Source organism: Nilaparvata lugens, chromosome 1, assembly GCF_014356525.2.
Source record: "Nilaparvata lugens isolate BPH chromosome 1, ASM1435652v1, whole genome shotgun sequence".
Classification (NCBI taxonomy): Eukaryota; Metazoa; Arthropoda; class Insecta; order Hemiptera; family Delphacidae; genus Nilaparvata; species Nilaparvata lugens.
Window position 1 is genome coordinate 28,872,906 of NC_052504.1, and position 24,855 is coordinate 28,897,760.

At 33.1% G+C, this 24,855-nt stretch overlaps 1 protein-coding gene across 1 annotated transcript; it reads right to left on the minus strand.

Annotated features, from left to right (window-relative positions):
- Nucleotides 1–1,970: 1,970 nt before the first annotated feature.
- On the minus strand, nt 1,971–16,276 carry LOC111061272 (beta,beta-carotene 15,15'-dioxygenase-like). Its single transcript, XM_039420627.1, has 11 exons — nt 16,013–16,276; nt 14,147–14,280; nt 13,593–13,733; nt 12,813–12,935; nt 7,980–8,133; nt 7,838–7,854; nt 7,279–7,470; nt 5,258–5,371; nt 3,626–3,766; nt 2,910–3,110; nt 1,971–2,237 (listed from the first exon to the last, which is right to left on the minus strand). The coding sequence occupies exons 1-11, from the start codon at nt 16,080–16,082 to the stop codon at nt 1,971–1,973; spliced, it is 1,554 nt and encodes a 517-aa protein (XP_039276561.1). The 5' UTR covers nt 16,083–16,276.
- Between the last annotated feature and the right edge of the window lie 8,579 nt (nt 16,277–24,855).

A 24,855-nucleotide genomic window follows, 5' to 3' on the forward strand; every position in this document is an offset into this window, starting at 1 on the left:
TCCAAGGATGAATCATCCTTTTAATGTCGTTCAGCGAGTTTTCCCAGGGATGAGACCTAGTGCAATCGAATATTTATATCATAAACCTACTGTGTTCCAAATTTCCTGAAAATCGTTAGAGCCGTTTTCGAGATCCGTTGGACATATATAACCATATATGAATATAAATAACCAAATATAAAAATATATACAGAAATTACTCGCTTAATATAATAGGATATCATTCTTAGAAGCTTTGTTTTCAAAAAATAGAGAATCTGCGAAGAATATTATTCAATATTTATGTTGCATTATTATTTGAATATTATGAAAACTTCATTAAATTATCATTCTCCATTCTCCATACAATTCCTATAGAATATGTTTGGCCTCCTAGTATTTCAATATCGTTGTACTACTTCTACAGCCAGTAGTCATCTTCCATAATTTATCAAATCGTATGAAACTGATCTATAATCGTAATACAATAACAATTGTGATAAATCATTGACAGAAATCTATCAACTGTTTCAAACCTTCCAATACGTTTTGTAGTGCTTTCTACATTGCAGGTGAGTTCGAGTTTCAGTTCACATTTTTTTATTTGTGAATTTCAAGAATAAATGTTTCAGATGGAGAATCAATAAAAACGTGATTCACTGTGGATATCAAACTGATTCCTCCAGTCTTACTCAATTATTAAACTTCCTCACAGTCATTGAGTTTGAAAAGATTTTTCCTCCCAACCTTCTGCAATGTATTTTCGATTTTAACCTTTCAAATTTGAAATAAAGCCAGAATATAAGAAATTAATATAAGAAAATAAACCAAATGAATAAAACTATACTCGAACCTACGTAAACATGATATTTCACATAACGTTCCAGACAACGTTTCTATATAAGCGATTTTGAGCAAAAACGAAACCAAGAAATTTATGACTTTCTAGTATTGATTTCTGAAGAAATATTGGAGCGCGTGTGAGCGAGATAGAAAGAGCTGGAAGTGAGCTATGATGGGGCAATTTGTATAACTCCATAGGAGTTCAGCCAATCTATCTAGCTCCAGACTAATCTATCCAGATAAATGTATGTTCTAGAACAGCTCTTATTCCTTCTTCAGAAGAAAATGACTTCATGCGTTTCAAGTTTTGATCCCTAGGATTCACATTTGAATGTGAACAGTACACGAATTCCGAACAAATTTAATTGTAAAACTCTATTATGAACATTAGTTCGAAGCGAATATTCAATTATTGTACTGAACACTTGTCCATTACCTGTACATAAGTTTTTAGAGAAAGTAAGATGTTTTTCCCGCTTTGCCAGTTACCGATAGAATTTTATCAAATTCGTTTTGATCATTTTCTGTGTAACCAATTCTACTAAAATATCAAAGGTCATACCATGAATCTCTCAGTTCTCTGTGGAATCAATGTCTAAATTTCCAGAGAATATGAATATTTACGAAAAGCCACTTTTTCTGAGACCTGCAACTTTGGCAGTAGTTCTTATCATTTTTTCTTTCATTACAGATAAGGCATTAATTAATAATCAAGCAATGAGAGGAAACATTCACTACAAATCAATACATTGAGAACGTGTGGGATGACACTATGCTGTTGTTAATACGAGATAGGACAAATAAATGCAAACTTTATTGATAACACTTAACACTCTTATTCGAGTTTTTCATGCACTTTATCTAATACATTGGTGGAATGTTACATGATTACATGGATCTACGCATGAAATTGCGTACACTATTGAAACAATACTTATAGCTAAGAACAAGCAATGAAGTTGTATAATGAGACTATGAATGAATAAATAAAACTAGATTTCAAGTCATTTTTTGAAGTTATTGAAATATCCTGGAAAAACGTGGAGTAGCTTGACGACATGCTCTTTCCTCCATCCAGAATTAATGTTGCTGAATTCCCATGCAAATTCATTGGTTTGGTCCAACTGACACGTGCTTTGTTGATGCACTTAAATTTTCGGTATGAAAAGTCCATGAATGACATTGGGGACATGACAATCAACTTCGGCACGAGCTATTTCAGTCATTGTTCTCGCGTCCAAAATCAACAAAAAATCGTGCATATTGGCTCTGAGATCGGTTACACATGACAAGAGAATGCCATCATCCTCTGCTGCGGGGTTGGGGCTGTGAACAAACTGCGGCTCGCCCGGGAAAGTGCTCTCACTCTCTCTCCAAGTGTCAACACACCCAGTCATCGTGTCAACTTTCACCAGCTAAAAAAAGGAGTCACCACGTCAACAACATAATGCTATGCGTATAATTACAACTGAAGAACAAAGTAGAATTGAACGATACTTAGATGCTTAGAATGTACTATTGAAGAACTAAAATTTTCTCAATGATTCCAATTGATAGTTTAGTAAGATTGTGAGCAATTATATTATTATATTGAACGTTGACTTTTCCAAATCATCAGAGATCTGTTGAATATCATAGTAGGAAATTAAAAAAATTATCACTCCACTAATTATCTCTTTATTGATCAAGAAGCCGATCTGTACCGACAAAATCTTTGAAAAATTTAAATTTATTGATCGAAATGTGACAATTCCATCACGCTATTGATGAGAAAGTGCATGAGCTGAAACTCAATGCAACCAGTGAGTATAGAATGTAATGTTATATTCTTTACTCACTGAATACAACTTATGGTGCGAACAGAACGAGTGGGGCTCGATTTAGCTTCCAGTTTCGATCGATCAAGTGGCAAACATCGACAACATCTGGATGACACCGGGTCGAAACGCGATTGTGACTTGCCCGTTCTGTTTTACATGGAGGTCTATTGCAAGCACGACCTACACTAAAATCTAAATATCGACCTGACTGTTCCAAACGTAACTTGAGGCTGAATGACTATGTAATTACACCAATACAATACTCACAGAATTTCTAAATTGTCCAGGGTCGAACATTCCGGTAGAATAATAGAATCTGTACTTGACACCGAAGTACTGTCTGTTTATAGCTGGTAGTTCATATCCTGGTTCGGAGAGTAATTCAGGACTCAGCCAAATTGTGTCTTTCTCCTTAATTGCAGTTGCTTTCTTGCTGATGGTGATAAGATTGGTATTTATCGGAAAACTCTAAAAAGCAACATAGGAAAGATGGAAATAAATTATAAATCGTATTTGTTCAAATTCCAATCAATGAATAATATTATTATTTAACGAAAATCCCAATTGAATTCAAAAGTCTTCGGGGTGATTTACAGCATTTAATTGGGATTTTCGTTTAATAATAATTAAACATAAAAAAGTTTAAAATACAACTACATGCTTCAAATCAAAAGAATAATGGGGTTCGATGGATTGGAATATGTTTCAGAACATGCATGATATTCAGTGAACGAGTTTTTTCAATAAAATTATTCTTATTAGTTCACAAAATGCTCATTTGGCTATTTGATACTCAGTCAATGGATCAAGTTTTACTCATACCACACATTATAGAAGGAGAGAAAGCTTCAAACAAATTGATAGGCTATAATAATAAATCGTTTTCAGAGATTACTCCTCGATTCAATTTCTTAGTAGTTCCCTAATTGGGAGCCTGATATTATTGAGGTTGTTCCTTTTATTGCTAAATTGTGATGTCTTACCTGATTTTTCTGTGGAAGTGGAAGTACAAACCTACATCCAACTGCAGGATTTTTTATATCGAACTCAGATTTACGCAGATTATCCAAATACAGGTTATCAAGAACCTCAACTTCTTTGTGCTTGATGATGTCAACAACCAACTGTGGAAGCAGAAAATTCATCATAAATAAAGATTTATACTACATTTTCAGATTGTAGCGAATTGTGATTATAAGTAATAAATCTTGAAAAAAGTGGGAGGTCTATTATAATACTCCTTGATTAAATGTAAGAATACATATTAATAAATCTATTGGAAGGTGAGCAGGAACAAAACTAAGATAGAATTATAATAAATTATTTCAATTTGGTGAAATTGAAACAACCGGTATTGATGACAATTTAAGCTTGTCGAATTAACTAGAAAATTAGATTCTGAAAATAATCTATGGTTTCATATTTCATTTTTGTTTATTTGTTATGAATATCAAATTTGCAATAAATACTATATCGATAAAAGTTTCATAGATTGTGCTTTTATAGATTAATAGTTTTTAATGAACTTCTATATTACAGTTCCAATCCGCACATTCACACTGCATGCATTCATGAACATTATTAGTATAATTATACTCATTTAACAAACGATTAGTAGGGCCTATGTTGTTAAATCAGAAATGCTGTATTCTAATTTCTAATCCTCTAGACAAATATTTCTGTCGCATGTCTTCAGAGAAAAAATACTACTCGACTCTGGATAGTCTAACTGCACTCATGAATGCACGTTTTCTAATTGCATCCTACATCATTGCAAAAGGATGCTGTGCTTCGTAATCCTTCTCATAAATTCCCTAAATTGTGTTTGCTATTGTCTGCCGCGTAACAGACAATTTGTTCGTCGGAATTCTAGTATGAATATAATCCCTATCCCTATGGTTCAAGATGTGATGCGAGGAGAGCTATTAATCATATTCTTTCGCTCTCATCGCAAGTGTAGTGCATAATATCTCACATCTCACATCATTTCTGCAATCATTGTGATGTTGCTACTCCACACTCTTTCCATTCTTGACTATTTTATTCCAACCAATGCTATAGTTTTCCTTGATAATTTGCAAATAGATAGATAGATAGATAAATGACTTTTATCTTACACTTTACAATAAAAGTGAGGTGGGCGAAATTGAGGCAATAGAAGCCCCCTCTTCCATTTAACCCACGATGATAAGTTACATAAAATAATAATATACATTACAATTTGAAATTAAATGATAATTAAAAATTATAAGGAAACAACTAAATCAATTCACTACAAATTGAATAAATTAAGAGGAAAAAAGAGAAAACTAAGAGAGATTATGAATTTAAAATCAATCATTTTTCTACATCTTTTTTTATAGAATGATTGACGTACAAAACGTAGTGAATAATGAATTGTACCGTACTAAAACATTTCAATTGAAACTACATATTATCATCCATTCAAAATTACTATTATATCAACTATGAGAACTATGATATTCTATTTAATAATGACTGAGATACTCCATGGATTTTTCATAGTATTCCAAGACAGAATAGGTACCGACGAGTACCATATGATACTACGAGTAGTACCTCGTACTTCGATAATGTACTTTTTGACAGCATACCTGATCGTCTTCTTCATAGCAGTTGATGTGATGGAGTAGGAAGAATGGTTCCCGTGATCGGAAGTTGACTGGCAATACATTTCCGCTCTCTTTGTGAATAACGAAGAATCTATTCTGGAACATCGCATGACAAAAGACGCATGAGCTCGTTGATTGCTAGATCCGTACAAATTGGAAACTCAATCTTGTATTAAAATTTTTCATAAAATCCTAGGAATTGATTCAGAAGTACAAAAAGTGGTGCATAATGTTTTGTACCGTACTAAATAATTTCAACTGAAACTTCAGTAAATAATTTCCTTCGAGATTGCCATTATATAAAGAAAAATCTGGTATTTCATTGATTTTTATGATAAAATTTTATTTCGTTAACAACTCTAGATCGTAACTTATTACTCGTACCATACAAACACATTGCTATTGTATAAGAGAAATATCTCTACTGCTCTTCATCATTTCTACAGTGATACTGAAAATATTGGAAAAGAAAAATGACCCTGTAGATAACAAAAATGTTCGACTCATCATATTTTATGGAGCGAAGGAGTGGGACAAAGATTATTGCACAGAATTGGAATCCGTTCAATTTTTCCTAGTAAGAATGTTTGAGCTTGCCAGAGAATCCAACGTGGAATATCTTCTAAATGGGGTGATCACAGACTCCTTCTCAATTCAAACAAATCATGAACGTTGATATTAGAGAGAAGAAAACATTAAGTTTATAATCTTGCATTGGATTCGGAAGCTCGATTTCGATAAAATCCAATATTTTTTCGTCATCAAAAATCTATTCGTGAACTTTCTATTTTTCGAGAAATAGTTTTACTCCAGCAATCAATCTAGTGATATTAGTCTTTCAAGATGGACTTGATTGATTTCTTGTTTCCAAGTAGTTTTTCGTCATGGAGCTCATCCAGATTGAATAGTTAATTTAATTTTTTGAAAATCATAAAATTATTTTCATTATAAAATTATCCTCATATGAATCTATTCAAGTTTTCCGATGGCTAAAAAAATATAGATTGATCGATAGAAATGTGAACGAAGATTTGAAAGATATGAATTAGAGATTGACAATGTATTATGCTATGTTTAAATAATATTCAAAAAGAGAAAATAACGATTAGTTTGCAAATATCAAGTTCAATGTTTAAGTCTGTGCAACAGGCTGAAAGGAACTTCTACTGCTAATAGTTTAAATTTTTTCTTCGATTTGTATTCTAACAGAATGAAGAAGTTTTATCATTTATTGTTTGATTGTTTCTCAGGAAAATTTCTCCTATCTTTACTTTTCGAGATATGAGCGTCTGAGGTTTAAACTTTTGGGACAGATTATTTCAAATTCGGTAGGAGATAAATTCATGATTATTTTTCGTGGTGTTGTTGATTGAATGAATACTAATATTTATTCACTGAAAATGTCAATTTACAAAGATGACCAAAAATAATTAAAATTCAAATTCATTTAATCAAATTGAAAACTATACGATGGATGAATACAATGAATTATTTATAAATAATAGGTAAGTAAAAAATACACACTAAGATTTCAATCAATACATAAATTCTTGAACTGAAAATAACACGTTTTTAATCTGACTATACCAGCAAAACCTAGGTTTGTGCACTGGCATTCGTAGTACTACTCTGATAGAATTTATAAGGAAAATGGAGAAACACCTTTATAATCACAAAAGGAAAAATGTTTATGAGCTAGAGGAGGAGAGAGATAGAAAAAGCAGAACGAGAACGAAATAAATTTTTGAAAAATAACGACTAAAAGTTATTTCCGATCATTTTTTGTAAATGAAATAACTTTCTAGAAAATGTATTATTTTGAAAGTTTTTGTTCTATTCAATCAAAAATACCATAAATAATTTATCCTCAAAATTTCATGAATTCATCTCTTACCGGATTTGCAATGATCTAACCCAAAAATTTAAAGTTTAGACACCAATATCTTGAAAAGTAATGATCGGAAAATTCTTTTTCCTGAGAAAACTTGTTTTGAGAAACCTACCGTTCGATCTGGGTACCAATTGAGGCATTCTCTCAAGCAGCGTCTTTTCACATGTACGGAGAGTAGCTTTAGCATGTTGTAAATGAACGGCGTTTCAATAAGTACAATGTAATTCTCGCTCACTCCAAAGCTGTGGTAGAAGCAAATATTTTCCCCCCATCCGGGTGACATTGTTGAGATGACTGATATGTGCTACAGCATACTGCAATTAATAATATTACTGAAGACTATAAATATATCATAATCTAATTCAATCGGTTCAGACTTGTATGAATTGAGCGATTGATTGGTCAGAATAGAGCAAATTATAATCTTATTGAGTGATGACTAAGGAATATAAATAATATGAATAAATCTGAAGGATGCCTGTAAAACTGAAATTCCAGGTTCAGTTTGTAGAATTCCTGTTCAAATCAGATTTAGTTCAGTCCTTTTATTTAGGAAGACCCTCAAAATAATAATGCCACTATTCACCCATATCAAATTACTGACATTATTATTTGTTTTGGCCGGATGTAGCAGAATATGTTGGAGTATTATAAAATAACTCGCACTCTACTTTGATCGCTTCTTGACCTGTTGGCTAAAAGTGTTGTTGAAGATTAGTTTGTTCGAATGAAAATTTATTTTATAAGAAATGCAGAACTGCTTATCAGTTGATTTACGAATTTTTATTTCCAATGTATACGAAAAATGATTACCATGATCCGCTTTCCCGGTCTCACATTTCGGCACCTTGATAACATTATATTTGCCAATAGGGAGTGAAGTCCCGATTGTGTAACTATCACCTTTCCTATCTGTTACAAAGTGAGATGATGATAGGTGAACTCCGGTCGACTCCAACAGATCAATCTGGTGACAGATTTATACGTGAACATTTTTAAAAATAATTTTATAATATGTTGATATGATTCAATATTTAACGACAATGGATAACAACCAAATTTACCATAGTCTGTACCATTTACCAATCATTTGTAATGAGAGAAGTAATATGGTTTTAGTTGTTCAGTAATGTTTGAGAGCTCGACGAGAGCGGTCGTATCGGAGTGGTTGCTGCGTCAGCTGTGCAAAGTTTAAACGTTCCGTAACAAAATATTTCGTGCTAGTGAACCGTGCTGTAGTGAATATTTTATTTGAAGATTTAAAAATGTCTTGTTTTATTTTCAGGTGAGCTGATTTCATGTGTCGACTGTAAAGCGAATTTTCATATAGGATGTGTGAAAATGACCAAGGACGATGCGGACTACATAAAGAGAAACAAACAAATTTGGAGATGTGGCAGCTGTTCCTCTACACGTCGGAAAAGTATGGTGAGTGAATCGACAACAGGAAAGAAGGACGTGACTCTCCAAGAACTCGCAGGAGTTCTTGAGGTAATTGCAGGAAATCAGACGTCGATGAAGGAGAATATTAAGAAAATGGAGTTGGAGCTCGGGAAATCAATTGAATCATGTCATCAGGCGATTAACGACATAAATAAGAAGTTTGATGAACAAAACAAGCAAATTAGCACAAGCCTCATCAACATCGATAAGCTTTCAACAGAAGTAGCTAGCCTCAGGAAAGAAAATGCAGAACTGAAGGAACGCGTCGAGGATATGGAACAATACTCAAGATCGAACATGCTGGAAATAAATGGTATACCCAAAAAACAGGATGAAAATGTAACAGAAATCATTTGTAGAATGAGCGAAGCATTAGGACACAAAATAAAAGCAGATGCAATCGACATTTGTCACAGACTTAAACAACGAAATGAAAACCTACCTCCATCAATCGTTGTCAAGTTCGTTCGTAGAACAGACAAACAAGTAATATTGAATAAAAGGAAAGTTACGAGGCAGTTTTCTACAAAGCAGATGGGAGAAACAACGGACCATCCAGTCTATGTGAATGAAAGTCTAGCACCTACGCGAAGAAGGATTTTCACCATGGCGAGAGAGATCTTCAAAAGAGGCGACATCAAATACCTATGGATCAAGGAAGGGAAGATTCTAGCTAAGAAAGAAGACAGAACACCAGTTATTGAACTCAAGAACAGTGAACAAGTGAAAAAGTTGAGCGTGATAAGTGCATCAAAGCAGCCGGGTAACCAAGAAAATAACAGTGTCAGTACCGTAAATAAAAATGTCATCAGAGATAAGTAACAGAGAAACACTAATTATTCATCAAAATATACGCAGTCTGCGAAGTAATTTCGATCTATTCTTAGTGCAAATGAGGAAATTAGAAAACAACCCGCTAATAATAGTCTTGACAGAAATATGGATACTAGAGAATGAAATAGACTTATATCATATAGAGGGCTATTCCGTACATGGTAATTTTAATCATAACTACAGAGCAGGAGGAACTTTGGTTTATATAAGCAGTGAGATAACGTTCAAAACAAAGACAATAGTTTTTATTTCAGCGGACTGTGTACATATATCTTGTTCATATAATAATTTTGAATTTCAGTTGTTGGCTGCTTACAGGTTGCAATCAAACTCACTCAAAATATTTCTTAACGAATTAACCTTGTACTTAGAATAAATATTTAATATTAACGAAAACAATGAGGTCCCTTTCTTTTTCACGGGAGATATAAATATAGATCTTTTTCAGAACACCAGAATTATTGACGATTACAAATATCTAATGAATAGTTTTGGATTTGAATCACTCAATATTGATTACACTCATAGGTCCCGATTTTCCAACTCTTTAATAGATCATCTTTACTTAAAATCCGGCAAAAGTAGAACAAAACTGAATAAAATTAATCTAATTCCGGAAATACTACATTTAGATATAACTGATCACAGTACAATCATACTTAAAGTTGAAGGATTGAACATATCCAAGGAAGAAGCAGATACAAATTATAAAAAATATGCCTAATCAATCACCGGAAGTTGAATAATATTTTATCATCGATTGATTGGGATAGAGAAATACCAGCAGTATCGGTTGATGAGGGATGGGAAAATTTCATTGACATTTTAAAAAGCGCTATCAAAGATTCACAAGAAAATCTTCTTTTAAAAAATAACTTGACACAGAAATATAGGTCGCCATGGATAAATAGTTATCTGATCAAGCAAATAAACTTAAGAAATGAGTTATACAAGAATGTAATCAAACAACCTAATAATAACGACTTAAAACAAATATACAATACATTCAAAAATAACTTACGTAATGAACTGAGAGAAAGAAAACAATATTATTATTCAAAACTGTTTAGAGAAAGCCAGGGAAACATTAGAAAGACGTGGAAAACAATTGACGCGTTAATAGGATTGAAAAAAAATAAAGAAAGTACTTTATTCCTGGTCTTTATCAACGATTTGACTTACAGGGAAAGATTACATCTTTTGCAGACGATACAGTTATATTTTATTCGGCCAAAACAAATCAAGAACTTAAAAATAAATTAGAAATGGATGTTAAACACCTTAGGTGGTGGTTTTGCAAAAATAAATTAACTATCAACACAGACAAATGTAATATAATACAATTTAATCTTCAAAACACGGATCAGGAGTTAACTAGTATTTACTTCCATAAATTAGATTGTGCGCAACAGGTGAATAATATATTGTGTAACTGTGAAACAATAAAACAAGCACGTACAGTTAAGTATCTGGGCCTCATATTGGATAGTAGGCTCACTTGGTCAGATCATGTACAGAAGATAAAAAATTATACATAAGGAAGTTCTATTACCTCAGACAGTTATGTCCAAAAGAAGTATTGTTACAATTATACCATGCAATTATTGGTTCTAGAATAAATTATGAAATAATATGCTGTGGGAGTGCATACAATGTTCATATTAAACCTGTGATTACTGGTCAGAAACATATATTAAAAATAATTTGTAATAAACCTAAACAATATAGTTCAATGATGCTCTTCAGAGAACTATCAATATTATCAGTGAGACATTCTTTTCTATTCAAAGCATAGCTGGATTTAGCTGAAAATAATTTCGATATTTAACAGATGAGAGAAAGAATAAACCTCAGGAATTCACAGGACATTAACCTCCCAAAACCAAGATTAGAACATTCCAGACGACACTTCAAATACATAGCTATAAAAATATTCAATTCACTTCCAGTAACAACAAGGAAAATAACGTCACGTCAGTTATTTAGAAAAGAAATCAAGAAATTCATTTTACAACTAGACAACCCGAATGATTTTTTTACTAAATTAATATAGGTCTAAATTTAGAATAATTTACACATTACACGACATGAACACTGCAGCAATCAAAGATCATTGAACTCACAAATCCCGTCCGGTATGCGTAAACAGTAAGACAGTATCAAATTTCAATCACTGTCTCTTTCTTCAAAACGCATTCATTTATGGTCTAATTACATCAGCACTTTGAAAAAAAAACGAAACGTTAACTATGAATAAAATTGAACTAAATATGAAAAAAAACAGCAACCACTCCGTACATAGTTTTAAGTTTTGTGTAAGTGTATGTAAGTGTGTGTGTGTGTGGTGTGTGTGTGTGTGTGTGTGTGTGTGTGTGTGTGTGTGTGTGTGTATGTTTGTGTGAATGTGTGTGCGTATGAATGTGTGCGCATATGTGAATGTGTGTGCGTATGAATGTGTGCAAGAATGATTATAAATATTGACATATTGATTTATTTCAAATATTGACATATCAAATCTGATGTTGATATCAATTTGATATCAATCAAATATTGACATATTGATTTATTTCAATATAATACCATATTCAATTATTATGTTCTTCATGATATAATATTTAAATTTGTATATAAATATTTTATTATATATATTCAAGTGTCCCCACACAGGGTAGCCTATAGGGAACACATAATTAGAAATTAGGAAACAATATTGTATTTGATTTTTGGAATGCATTTGATTGTTTAATCATTTTTTTGAATAAAGAATTGAATTGAATAATAATTGAATAGTTTAAGAGAAGATATTGTGAAGAATGTCTTCATAGAATTTGAAGAGCATGAATATCTTCTAGACTTCTATGAACTGATACAAATTGCTATGAAAACATAGCTATCTGATTCAACAAATTTTATTGAGTACTGGTACATTATTTCTCCCCATTCGTTCTGTTTCTTCCCATTCATTCTTCTCATTTTTCTGTTGCTGTTAGTTTTCTACAAACAAAGTTTTTTTACGTACGAATTCAAGAAATGGTTTTGTCAATGGTTTTGAGAAGAGTCAAATTGATTCCACTTATCAATTAGCCTTCCAAACTTTATCAGTTACACCCAACTTATTCATTTATGATTCATGAATCTATATTAATTCCAATCGATGAGGGCTTTTGGCTGACGACGTTCTATCTTAACAATTTTTTAAAATTTTAATTCTATCATAATATTTTTGTCCATGTTCATTCTAGAGGATTCAAGGAACTTGTTTTGTGTTAGATATCATATTGAAATAGTTGGAAATAATGTATTATGATAAATCTCGCATAAGATGGAAGAATATTCAAATAATGAATCAAAATGATCTGTCATTCATACCTTATCAAGCGTCTCCAAGTTCCCAACATTGACTCGTCTCAGAAAATGTGTTTCCGAAGCAACGAAAAGGGAATCTTCCATTTTGAAAAGATTAACGTGAGAGTTATCAGTGAGCTCTGGCTTCTAAAAACAGAAAAGAATCATTATTACTGAAGAGGGGAATAACATGCAATAAAAGGTGATTTATTATGGTATGGTAAAACAAATTTATTAGTATGATATATATTTGAGAATTGAGATAATGGTATCTTGGAAGAGAAATGTGTCACGTTATCTATTATCAAATCAACTTCATCAAATTGATGTTAGATGTTCACTTTCGAACAGAAAAAAATCTTCTTCGTCGTTTCCTTAAATCATCATTGGCTTTCAAGAGGATTCAAGAGCTTCCTCGCTTCTTCTACTGCTGATAAAAAGCAACTTTCTTTATAAAACCCATGGAATCGTTCCCAATGAATTGTGCAGTTGAATACATTCAATTTGTGTAGAAGACGCTATTCATTGGCGTGAATTAGGCGCTATTCTCTCATCGCTATTCAAGAACTGGAAGTGCTGAGTACATTTTTTCAGCTGGGATGTCCAAAAGAGCTCTACAGTCCTGTTAGCAGTAACTTAAAATCGACCTTTCCACTCAATTGCAGAGAATATTTCAATGTTGAATCTAAGATGCTGGACTATTCAAGGTTTTAAATTTAAAATAGCCTCATAAATTTCACTTTATTCTATCGAATGAGAAATATGAATTCGAAAAAATTACTAAGTATTTTCAGAATTACGTACCAGCGATTCTATAAATTTTGCAAGAATGTTTTTGCCTGGTTCAGGTAGAGCTTTCGTCCCAAACTCAGTGTAAACGCTCTGTCCATGTTCGGTTGCTTTTTTGTATGCATCAGAATTGAGGAACCTTTTTCGGAAAAATACCTACAAAGTTCAAATTGAAAGAAATATTGAATCACACCACATAGAGTAATATGAGTAGTTCATTCATTGTTTTTGTGTTTTTTTTTTTTATTGTACGTGATATAAAAATTCAATTTCATGACAACTATTGGAATAAAGACATATTTCACATCAATTAATTTAAGAAGCTCATCAGATCAAAAACGAAATTTTCAATGATCTAATAAGTAGGGTTCAACCTTCCGTATATGAATATGGAGTCAAACAAAAATTTAATGATTATTCTCTGAAACCAGCAAATTTTCTAATAGAGCCAATAACAATCCAAAGTTTTGCTACAATTTTCGTTTGAGTATATGAATATAATTTATTTATTATGAATGCACATTGTAAATCATACTGTAAAATGATATTATAAAATATTTTTTACTTACTGTTCCATTGACAATTTCAAATTTGTACACAACTGCAAGTCCATCAAACCAGTGCTTCACTTTGGTTTTGCTTAGATCGAATTTTCCCGGACCCAAACGCACAAAATCACCATTCAGCCATTGCGGTATTAGTCCTAGGAAGTATTTTGGAATTATGAGAAGAGTTGATTACATTCAACACAGATACTATCAACAATAGAATTAAAATCAATATATTGCACCATACAATGCCCATATACGAGTAAGCTATTTGTTGTGCGCGGGTGAAGTGATGAGATGATAAATGCACCCGGGCAGGCTTCCAACTCTTGGAACGAAGCAGAATGGGGTTGCATAGTCTCAGACCAATTAACACTGTAATTTAATTTTTAAATAATGATTTTAAATCGTCAACATGAAGCTTCAAATCTATAACATATCACATCGAGATGACATTGTAAACCTAAGCCAGGAGTAAACAACCTCCCTCCCTCCCTAAATATAGAAAAAATCTACTTCTTCAAGTTACCCCCTTCCTCCTATAAAGAAAAACAGGAAAATTAATAACCAATCTAAACAATGCTGAACTTTTTCGGAACCAACCCCAAGAATTGATTTTGAGCAGAGTTACTCAATTTATATAATTATATCAAAAGTCTGAATGACAGACGATAGTATAATATTGTTCCTCACTACAGTATTTGAGAATTGCTACGAAAGTATCTTACAGTATCTTTTCTCAGAAGTCCCAAATAGAGAAAGATAATATCGTCTTCCAAATAAAACCAATCATCCAATGAACAATATAAATATGATTCCATTACTTAGGAACAAGCCGAACAAGAGATGAGTCTTCCAATTTACTCAAATGCATCGTTAATGAACCATATTGACACAGTTATTATCAAACAACTGGCATTTCAACTCAATATTGCAAAACATGTTCCAATAATATTATTTGATGGCTTGCCCACATCCACTTTCCAACTTGTATCAAAGTCAATGATTACTCAGAATACAATTCTCAAAATTCTTGTTGACTACCTTCCCAAGAACAACATGAAATTTCATCATTAGGTACCGTAAATAATGCTAGTGCTCTACCACTGGAATATGATTCTGGTGAACTAATTCTACTGTAGTACTTTGGATAAACTCTAGTGAAGTGAATGTATCATTGTACAGAATGAATACAGTGCTGTATTGGAGAACTCTGTCACCTGTATCGGAATCACTCCAATAATTAATTATTGTTAATTGATGAGTAATTTCTCGAATGGAACACGATATCAATTTCATCATCATATTATAAGAAGTCAATTTCACACTCCCTGTGTGGATATACCCACAAAATATGGTTAATATTTGTGGTTGAACTTCAGATCGTTTTGGAGTATTCGCTTTTAATAAACTATGATTTTGAACAACTTTGTACAATATGTTATATCGTAATAATGGAATACAGGCATGAACCATAACTATTTTCTTAATCTTCTCGTATTCATACTTTCCAATACTACTAGTACATAACATGTATCTAATATTACTTTGTTACCCTTCATCTCAGTGCAGTTTTTCTTCAACTGAAGCCTTAATTCCATGGCTTTGAAGTTCATCCCTGGAACTTGCTGCTACGAAGCATAAGACTATTACTGCTAGTACTGTACTTGAAAGATTAATATATTCATTCGAAAACATAGTATTTGCAACCAGATAAAGCTGTAAACGAATTCCTTTCAATTTCCAGAAATCAACATTTTGAATCAGGATAAACACAGACTAATTAATATTAATGGTGTCCTGTCACTGATATTGATATTATCATTAAATATTATGAATGATACGCATACAAAATTGTAATAAATTCACGTCTTTTAATTGGCTTACCTTTGACATTGGCTTGTATAGGGGTTGCCTGCTCCTCAGTTGATCGAAATAGTCCACTGAAATCAGCCATTACGGCTCTATTTCGAAAACACTGATCAATCTCTCTATCAACACAAGGAGAAACAGCCGGAACTGAGTCAAGCAACAACCGCACTGCGTTTGGCTCAACTACAGCCTCGAGCAGAACTGTTCCAGACGATTTCCGACGTCCACTTCAAGACCTTCAACTATTACTTTCACATAACGCACATTATTATTATTAGACAGTGTTGCTCTCCTTTGATTTCATGCATCTATTTCTATACGCCTTGTTGACCATACATTTCCATTGAAAACCTATTCAATAACAGACAACATACTCTGCTCTTAATTACGCACTGCCCAACTCAGTCGACGTCAAGGTCGTGCCGATCAGAATGGCCATTGTTCACCCAACTCTGTTATTCTTGTTGAATTGTATTCATAAATTTCTTATTTGGAGGATTTAAATGTCTTACGGAGATTCAGCCATTCATGATGAATATTTAGTCTCTCTTAACAAATTATTTTAATATAAGGCAAAAACGCTTGCACAGGTTTAACAGTTGCGTAATCCACCGGAATGCTCCAAAATGTGATAAAATATTATTTCGTATTCCAAAGCATCAGTTACCGAATGTTGATTGGAGCACAGCTACACTAGTAAGAGTAATTAGTATGAAACCAATGTAGATACAGTTTTATATTGTAGTATGTCAACATTTTATTTATGTACTCGAACTCCTTGAATAGCTCTTAGTAAGAATCGTACTTTACTCAATAATTTCATCTTAATTATTCCATAATGTAGAGTTTCAAACTTTATAATATTAGACGTAAAAAGTTGAATAATCATTATGGCCTCATTAAAGGCATAATCCTTTCATCAAGGCAGAATATTTTCACTTTTCTCGCATACTGAATGTCATGTGAATATTTTCTGAAAATCTCATTTGATCTGATTTGAAAATCTATTGAAAATAACTTAGAAACTGAACTTCCTAGGTAGTTTATAAATATTTGGAGAACGAGAACTTCAAATAATATACATTTTTTCAAAGTTCCAAACTTGTGTAACGTGTAAAATGTAAGTTGAGCACACATTGAAACACACTTCAAAAATGCTTAGTTTCATTCTAGCATCATCTCCAAAAATGAATTACCAAGCTGAAATTCGTGATTATGAATATATTATCACACCCTTCAAACTCGCAAATACATTAGAAGGGGATCTCAAGCCTGAAGTTAAACGAGACTTAGCAAATCTCTCTTCAGTAGAGGAATAAATTTATGAACGAGGCAAACTTACTTGTTAATCCAACACTTGATTCTCATAACGCTGAAGGTAGAAGAATCAATTATTCATTGTAAGCCCACCTTTCAAAGGATTATGCCTACAAATGAGCTTGACAGGTAACTTGCTATAATATTTATGACAGTAAATTTACGACACTGCTCTTACAGTTCTCCGGGAGAAAATTCCGAACTTCTAACAATTGATATGTACCTTATGAGATGTTATGTTATTCATTATATTGGATCACTTAATTGTGTTTATCCAATCCCAATCTGCTTCAAATGATTCTGATAATCATTTAGATCGAATCAGTGCAGATACTAATGGCTAATATGATTTCTCAAATTGAGAATCTATGTAGAGAAGCATCAAGTATTTTTTCACAGCAAAGATACCAGTAAAATGCCTGGTACCAATTTCAAGGTTGGGATCAATGATATTATTCTTGAGCTTTGATATAAAATTCATGAAAATGCCGAGTAACCTGGCTGGCTTAGGATTGTTGTCGGAGTTCTCAGGTCACATCTGATTTCAAGGTACATTGACATTACTAGACAACTTATAAGATAATATATTTTTCTAAGATAATATTATTATATCAAATCTGAATTATTGGATTAATTCCTTCATAATCATCAAAATAAGATGTCTACAGTTTGGGATGTTCTACATTCACAGTCGTTATTACCCAGCTATTTTAAAGTACGGTACTTCAGTTCTGTAATTTCCAATAATACATTGGGTTCTAGTTCATCATAATCTTTTAAGATTATAAACTATGATGTCAGTGTAGATGTCAGAGCAGGGACAGTGATTTAAATTTTATTATTTTTATTTATTAATTAATTAATCAATACAATGATATCAAATCATTCAGCAATTCTTAGCACTAAAATCCACGTAGAAACATGACAATTCTAATATTTTTATTGTTCTCACGGTACTTGATTGCACTACTTTGGAAACTGTATACACTAGTTCCTGTTTTGTGAAATGATTGGAAATACGAGTAGTTCGAAAGTTGTCAGCATAATACAAATGAATAAATGGATGAATGAATTTATTCCCTCCTCAAATTACATAGCATATAATTAGAAATTAAATAGTATACGGTATTGAAAATTCAACCGATCACGTTTCCAGTAATGTAATCAGATAGGCGAAATAAGGTAAAAACATTACAAAATATCAGCTTCGCTTCATGGGAACTCATCAGGACTCTCATGAATACTTAACTGTTTCAAGAGTACAACTCATCAGGAAGAAAGTAGATTAAGTGAGATTATAACATCATATTCAAATTACCAGTTGGATTCTAAATTAAAATAACATTTTTAATATTGTATTACACAAATTCCTCTCCAATCCAGGCTACAAAAAACCAATCACGTTTTCAATTGAATGATTAGGGAATCATTATAATCCCTATTGAGAATAGGGAGATATAAAGTAGTAATCGTCTTTCTGTGATCAATAACCCTACACTTGCTCCACATCAAGCATTATGTCTCATTTCTCAATGATTGAGTACTGTACATAACATAGCAACTTAAATTCAGAAGATACTGCATATAATAACTTCTTATAACACGCACTATCTGAAATACGCATTTGAAATATACAGTGTAATGTGAAATGGAATATTTTGTATGAGTGAGGGAGAGAAGCAAACGTGGGCTCGCTATCAGTTTACTTCGGCGCGACGCCAAACTGCGCCAAGTGGCCTCTGAATTGTGGCTCCCTGGGGAATGCGACCATCATTAGTCACGAGCTAGCAGCAGACAGCCACGAGGAGCACCCTGCACTTATCGTCATTGCAAATTTATACGTTTTTCTCCTTCAAATGATCAGCTCATTTCACTTCATCTCAATATCCTGTATCCCGTACCAGTGGCTTATCAACCAATGCTGTTCCGAGTGACTCACTTCGCTGATAACAATATTTCAAAACCAGAAACGGCGTAGATGGTCAGGGGAGTCGACAACAGAGATTTTGAAAGGTTGACAGGAAAATAGATAGAAAATGTGATCGATTTGTCACTTTATCATATACAAGAGATATTTTCACATGGGTGTCAATATTCGTTGATTTGGGAAGCTTATGAGCTTTATCGTATTACAAGGGAAGGGTCTCGATTCGTCAAGATCTCAGTTCACGAAGTATCAATATTGACCATTTCATAATAATTATACTGTAGCAAATGGGAAGTTGAGCCGTTCAGCTTGTTGAGTCTCACGGCATCAAGTTTTCGTGACATAGTCAGCTACACCAATGCACACTAGTTGAGGATAATGAGAATGGATTGGGGAGAAGTTAACTTGCAGCATAGTAAACAGATTTTTCCGGTTAGATCTGTGGTTGAAGTCAGGTTATAGAATAGTTGGGGAGCAGGTTCTGTTTTTCAATAACAATATCAATCATAAGGTTTTAAATTGTATTATTAAGATATGTTTGATAATTTTGGAGCAGAATATAATGTATCCACTGACCACTGGACTTCCGAAAAGCAAAAGGAACGTGACGTACTGAAGTTGTCTGCACGGGCTGATTCTTGATCAACTGAGATCTTGATGGAGTGGATGTCACCCATAACAAGTAATGAATTATTGTTTAGTATATGATATCCAAACATTCTCGATATAAAAATAATTGGAGAGCTGTTCTGAATAGCTTCCAAATTACATAATGGATAATGTTCAGTATTTGGCTCAATTTTTGTCACAACTCAGTAGTCTATCAAGTAATAGATTATGATTCATGTACAAGTACAATTCTAGTGAATGTGATATTACTATACTATTGCAGCACAATTGTATTATATATGCAATATATTGTATCCCAACATATTGTTATGTTCTAGAGTAACTTCTTCAATTAATCTACGATAAAATTTCCTGGCAGATTGTTTTTCCTGTACCAATACTAATACCGTGAGAGGCAATAAATGATTGCAATAACTGGATTATGTTATGCTATTCGTCAACTATTCATCAAAGATTTCATTTTTATCATAACTCTTCACTGGATATCCTAGTACTTGAAGACAACAGTAGAAATATAACCCTCCACAAGGAAGAATAACATCGTTCGCACTACATTGTGATTGATCACTTTGGTGCTGTATGTCTATAATATTTCATGCTATCAGGATTACATCTGTGCCGAAATTTCCTTTTCAAAATTATAACTTCTAGATAATTTTTATAGAGTGCTGGATTAACGTTGCTAATCTCACAGTATTGGAGTAGTTTCATAATGTAATTCATCACATTACATAATTTAATTCTGATATTTCCTCCATTGTTGTCCAACGTTTTCCTCGAGTACTTAGAATTGTTACAGACGCTATCATCATAAAAATTAGTTGAATGTCCATTCTATTGCTGAGTTTTCTACTTTGCTTGAGGGATTTTTACTGTATTCTGTTTTTGTTAGTTGTATTCCTTTTCGTTCTATTAAGGGAAATTATTGGCGTCACCACCAAAAACTTTGTAATTGGGTAAATTTTTATTGACCGAGCGAAGTGAGGTCTAAGATTCAAGTCGACGGTTTGGCATTTCTCTTAATGTTTTAATGTTTGAATGTTTAAATGTTTATATATTTATATGTTTATATGTTGCGCATTTACGGCGAATCGCGGTAATAGATTTCCATGAAATTTGACAGGTATGTTCCTTCTTAAATTGCGCGTCGACGTATATACAAGGTTTTCGGAAATTTTGCATTTCAAGGATAATATGAAAGGAAAAAGGAGCCTCCTTCATACGTCAATATTAGAGTGAAAATCAGACTATAGAATATTATTCATCATAAATCAGATGTCGGATTGACTATAAATTGCATGCTATGACGCATGCAATTCAATTTCTCAATGTAACTTGGTAAACAATTATTAGCAGCTGTGTAGACTATAAATTGCATGCCTCATTGCATGCCTCATTGAATGCAATTTTTATGCACTATTGAATAGGATGCAAAGAATTTATAACAGCTCGTCTGGGCGCCTAGATGTTTTCTGGTTTTCTCGCGCTAAATTCCGGAAAGCGTTATATTATGATAATTAAATCTTGTGTAAGCATGATCTGATCAAATAAAAAGTTAGTGTATCAGTGTGGATGTGCTTATGGTTTGGGACGTCGTTATAACTGCGCGAGGTCTACTGTTCACAGAACTACTGATATAATATAATATAGGCTTCTTTGCTAAGCCTGATACCTTTTTTGAGCCTGATTCGGTTGACTTGGAGACCTGAACAAGAGATCGCCTTTAGATTCTGTAGAGTACAAATATTATTTTTCTGAACTAAATTATTTCTTTGTCCGATTTAATAATGACTTACTCATCCTGTTTTCCGTTCTCTCCTGGAGACTAAAGTTATCTAGTTATTGGGAATCATTTTTATCCCATCAGTTTTGTATCTGCTTATTCGTTATAACTCATTAATGGCATATTTAATTTAATTCCATTCAGAGAGGTTGACTGCTGCAGGTTTTAATTATTTTAGGATATATGGACTAGCAACAGTCGAAAACCCATTTAAGGGTGAGTAATGAATATTTTATAGTATTGTTGTATTGTCCTTCTCTTGATAATTTTACTTGTATGTATCATGTAGCAATCCTTCATTTAACAGTTTTTCGTTTTCTTCTATTGTTCAACGGATTGATTAATTCTTTTATAATCCAGATTTCATAAACGGATTTCATATTGTATCATCATGATTTTATATTGTTTATATAGTCTATATTTATCATTCTTTTGAAAAAGTAATAATCCAATTTATCTATATTAAAGATTTATAATTCTACAATTAAAACCTAAAATATTTCTTTTTTAATTTCATTTCATTTTTAATGTAAATTGTATGTATGCATTGTATTCATTAGAAATATGAATGATTCCATGAGAAATCATTCATTGAATACAATATTAAGTATGTTATTCTTTCTAGCATTACTAAGTAGTTGTGACTTGTGTTGCAGGTTTTTTTTAGTATGTTTGTGTATCTTGAATACTCATTCGGGGATTGAGCTGTAAATATACCTTGCTGTCGAACGAGGGCTGACGAATTCGCCGACCGAGATGGCCGGCGATATCGGACATCTGACCTTGCCGTGAGGGACCTGAAATACGATCTTCGATCTGACGCCTCTAGCCCGATGCCTGAAGGTGATCATCCTTCACCCTCATCCGTCACCCTTTGGACACTGGACTCGATGACGACAGATCCTAGAAAAGTACTTGATTTTTCAAGTACTACAATATCAGATGTGCCCCCGTAAATTTGGTCTCTTGAAGACATGTGTTGGTCTCTTAAAGACAGATTTATTGTTTGGTTCTTCATGTAAAAATGTGTTTTGTGTTATTTTCGATATTATTATCATTATTATAAGAGCAATCAGTCAACCGCATATCTATGTTCTTATTTCCAAGACCCTCAAACCACTAGAATTAAGATCGCATTATTTCCCTGATCTTAATCTGCTGACCTCAGAGCCTAGAACAATTTTCAACAACTAAGCCTTCTCCTACAGAATTATTTGTCACCAGGAGAGCGGCTTACATCATGTTTGATATCAAGGCCACCTATCATTCAATAATAATATCATTTACAGTAGATAAGTAACACCAGAAGAGTTATTTGGTTGTGGGAAATATTTGAAACCAATATCACAAAGATGAAACATAAATTAATCCACATTATTCTATGAAATTATTAGAGTCGATTGGAGTGAATTAGGTGACAACCTATTCAGACGAGGAAGTGCTCCTTGTTTATGTTTTCATCATCATGAAAATCTTCAATTTCATTGTTTTGTAAGCTGCTGAAGTGGGCAGATGCAGTAGTCCATATCGAATTATTCATCTTAAGATCGATATTTTGGAGCACTTGGCGCCATCATTGATGAATTCTTCATGAAAATTGTCTTTTACTTTTTTTATATCGAAACTATTTCTATTATTTGAGAAAATTAAACTTTTTCAAGTTTTAAAATATGGAAATATCCTACCTCAACGGCAGCCGTGATGTGTTTCTAAATGAATGACTTTTTGACTGCTTTTACATTGATCTTATGGTACTCAATATGGCTGGCTGCTTCTGCCCAAAATTGAGGCATGATAGCTTTGTCATGAACGTAAGTTATCTTTCAGCTGCACCATGCCACAGCAACAAATTAGGATGAATTTCATGGACCGGGCTCTATTTTCCGGCTAGAAATCTGATGGTGTGCTTCATAACTACAGTTTGACGCACCTGCATCTAATTGGAAACAATCAGAAGAGATGGAGATCGACTGGGGACCGGCATGACAATGCGTGCGTCTCTCTGCTTGGTGACAAATTCGCTCTCTTATTAAACCGCTGCTGCCCTTACCCCTCACGAGACCCACCCTCCACACAAGTGAGCCCTGAGCCCGCAACCATTAGGCCACCGTCCACACCACTTACGCCATCTGCTACCGCAGACTCGGTCGGAAATTAGCATGTTTGTGCCCACCCTGCCAGAATGTTCATGACTCTGAACGCAAGTATCGGATTTGTCGAGACGGATCAATACTGATATTGATTCCATTCCATGAGCTCGATAAGTCTCACGTTCTGGTTTTTATATCTCAAACTCTGCTACTCGATAATCCTCTTGCCTTGTTTCACTTGAAATTGTGTTCAGCATATAAATTGCGATTTTCATTTTGGCTATTGATGTAGTACTTTCAATCAATGCTTCTTACTTTACTACATTCGTACTTCACTGCTCCGTCAACTGAATCAAGTTGAAAATATCATCAATCGATTATCACAATCAATCATCAATTAAGATTTATAATTATCATCCAACAGGAAAACGAGATTTGAGTAGGCCTTTGAAAAGATGGCAGTAACATTATATTCTTCGCTATTCTTTTGATAACTTGATAAAATTGATAGGATATTACTACCTTTTATGAGTCGAAACAGGCATCATAGCCCAAACCTTGATGAAGAAGATCAATAAATTATCGATAACTAGACATGGGTCAGTGAGGTGTATTTTTTGTTCAGCAATACGGAGCATGAAAATGATAGAATCTATGAAGAAGATATTCCTCTCTATGAAAGAGAGGAAGAAATTCTGTATGTAGATTGATTCCCCAAAAATAGCTTGAAAAGTAAATTTATACCAAAAACAGTTCCTCTGAAATGAATCACATTGCATGAATTGCATGTGTGCATGAAAAGGGAACATGGAGACAAGGGAAATGGCAGATTTCATTATCAAACTCTTGATGTTATATCTGGATTCTACAGGATGATTTCTAATAAATCATTTCTAAACAGAGCAGCGTTTTTTGAATATTTTTTATAATAACTTATAACAATCACGTATTTCAATGGAGCTACCCTATAAGTGCAAATATTTCATACTGTGGAAATATATTACAGTGAAAAGCAAAGTTTTTCGTCTTTGAAGTAGCAAACGATTCCCAATACAACGTACGTGAGCAATCTATAAATTAAATTCTTTCTGCCGTACCGCAAAAACATTGA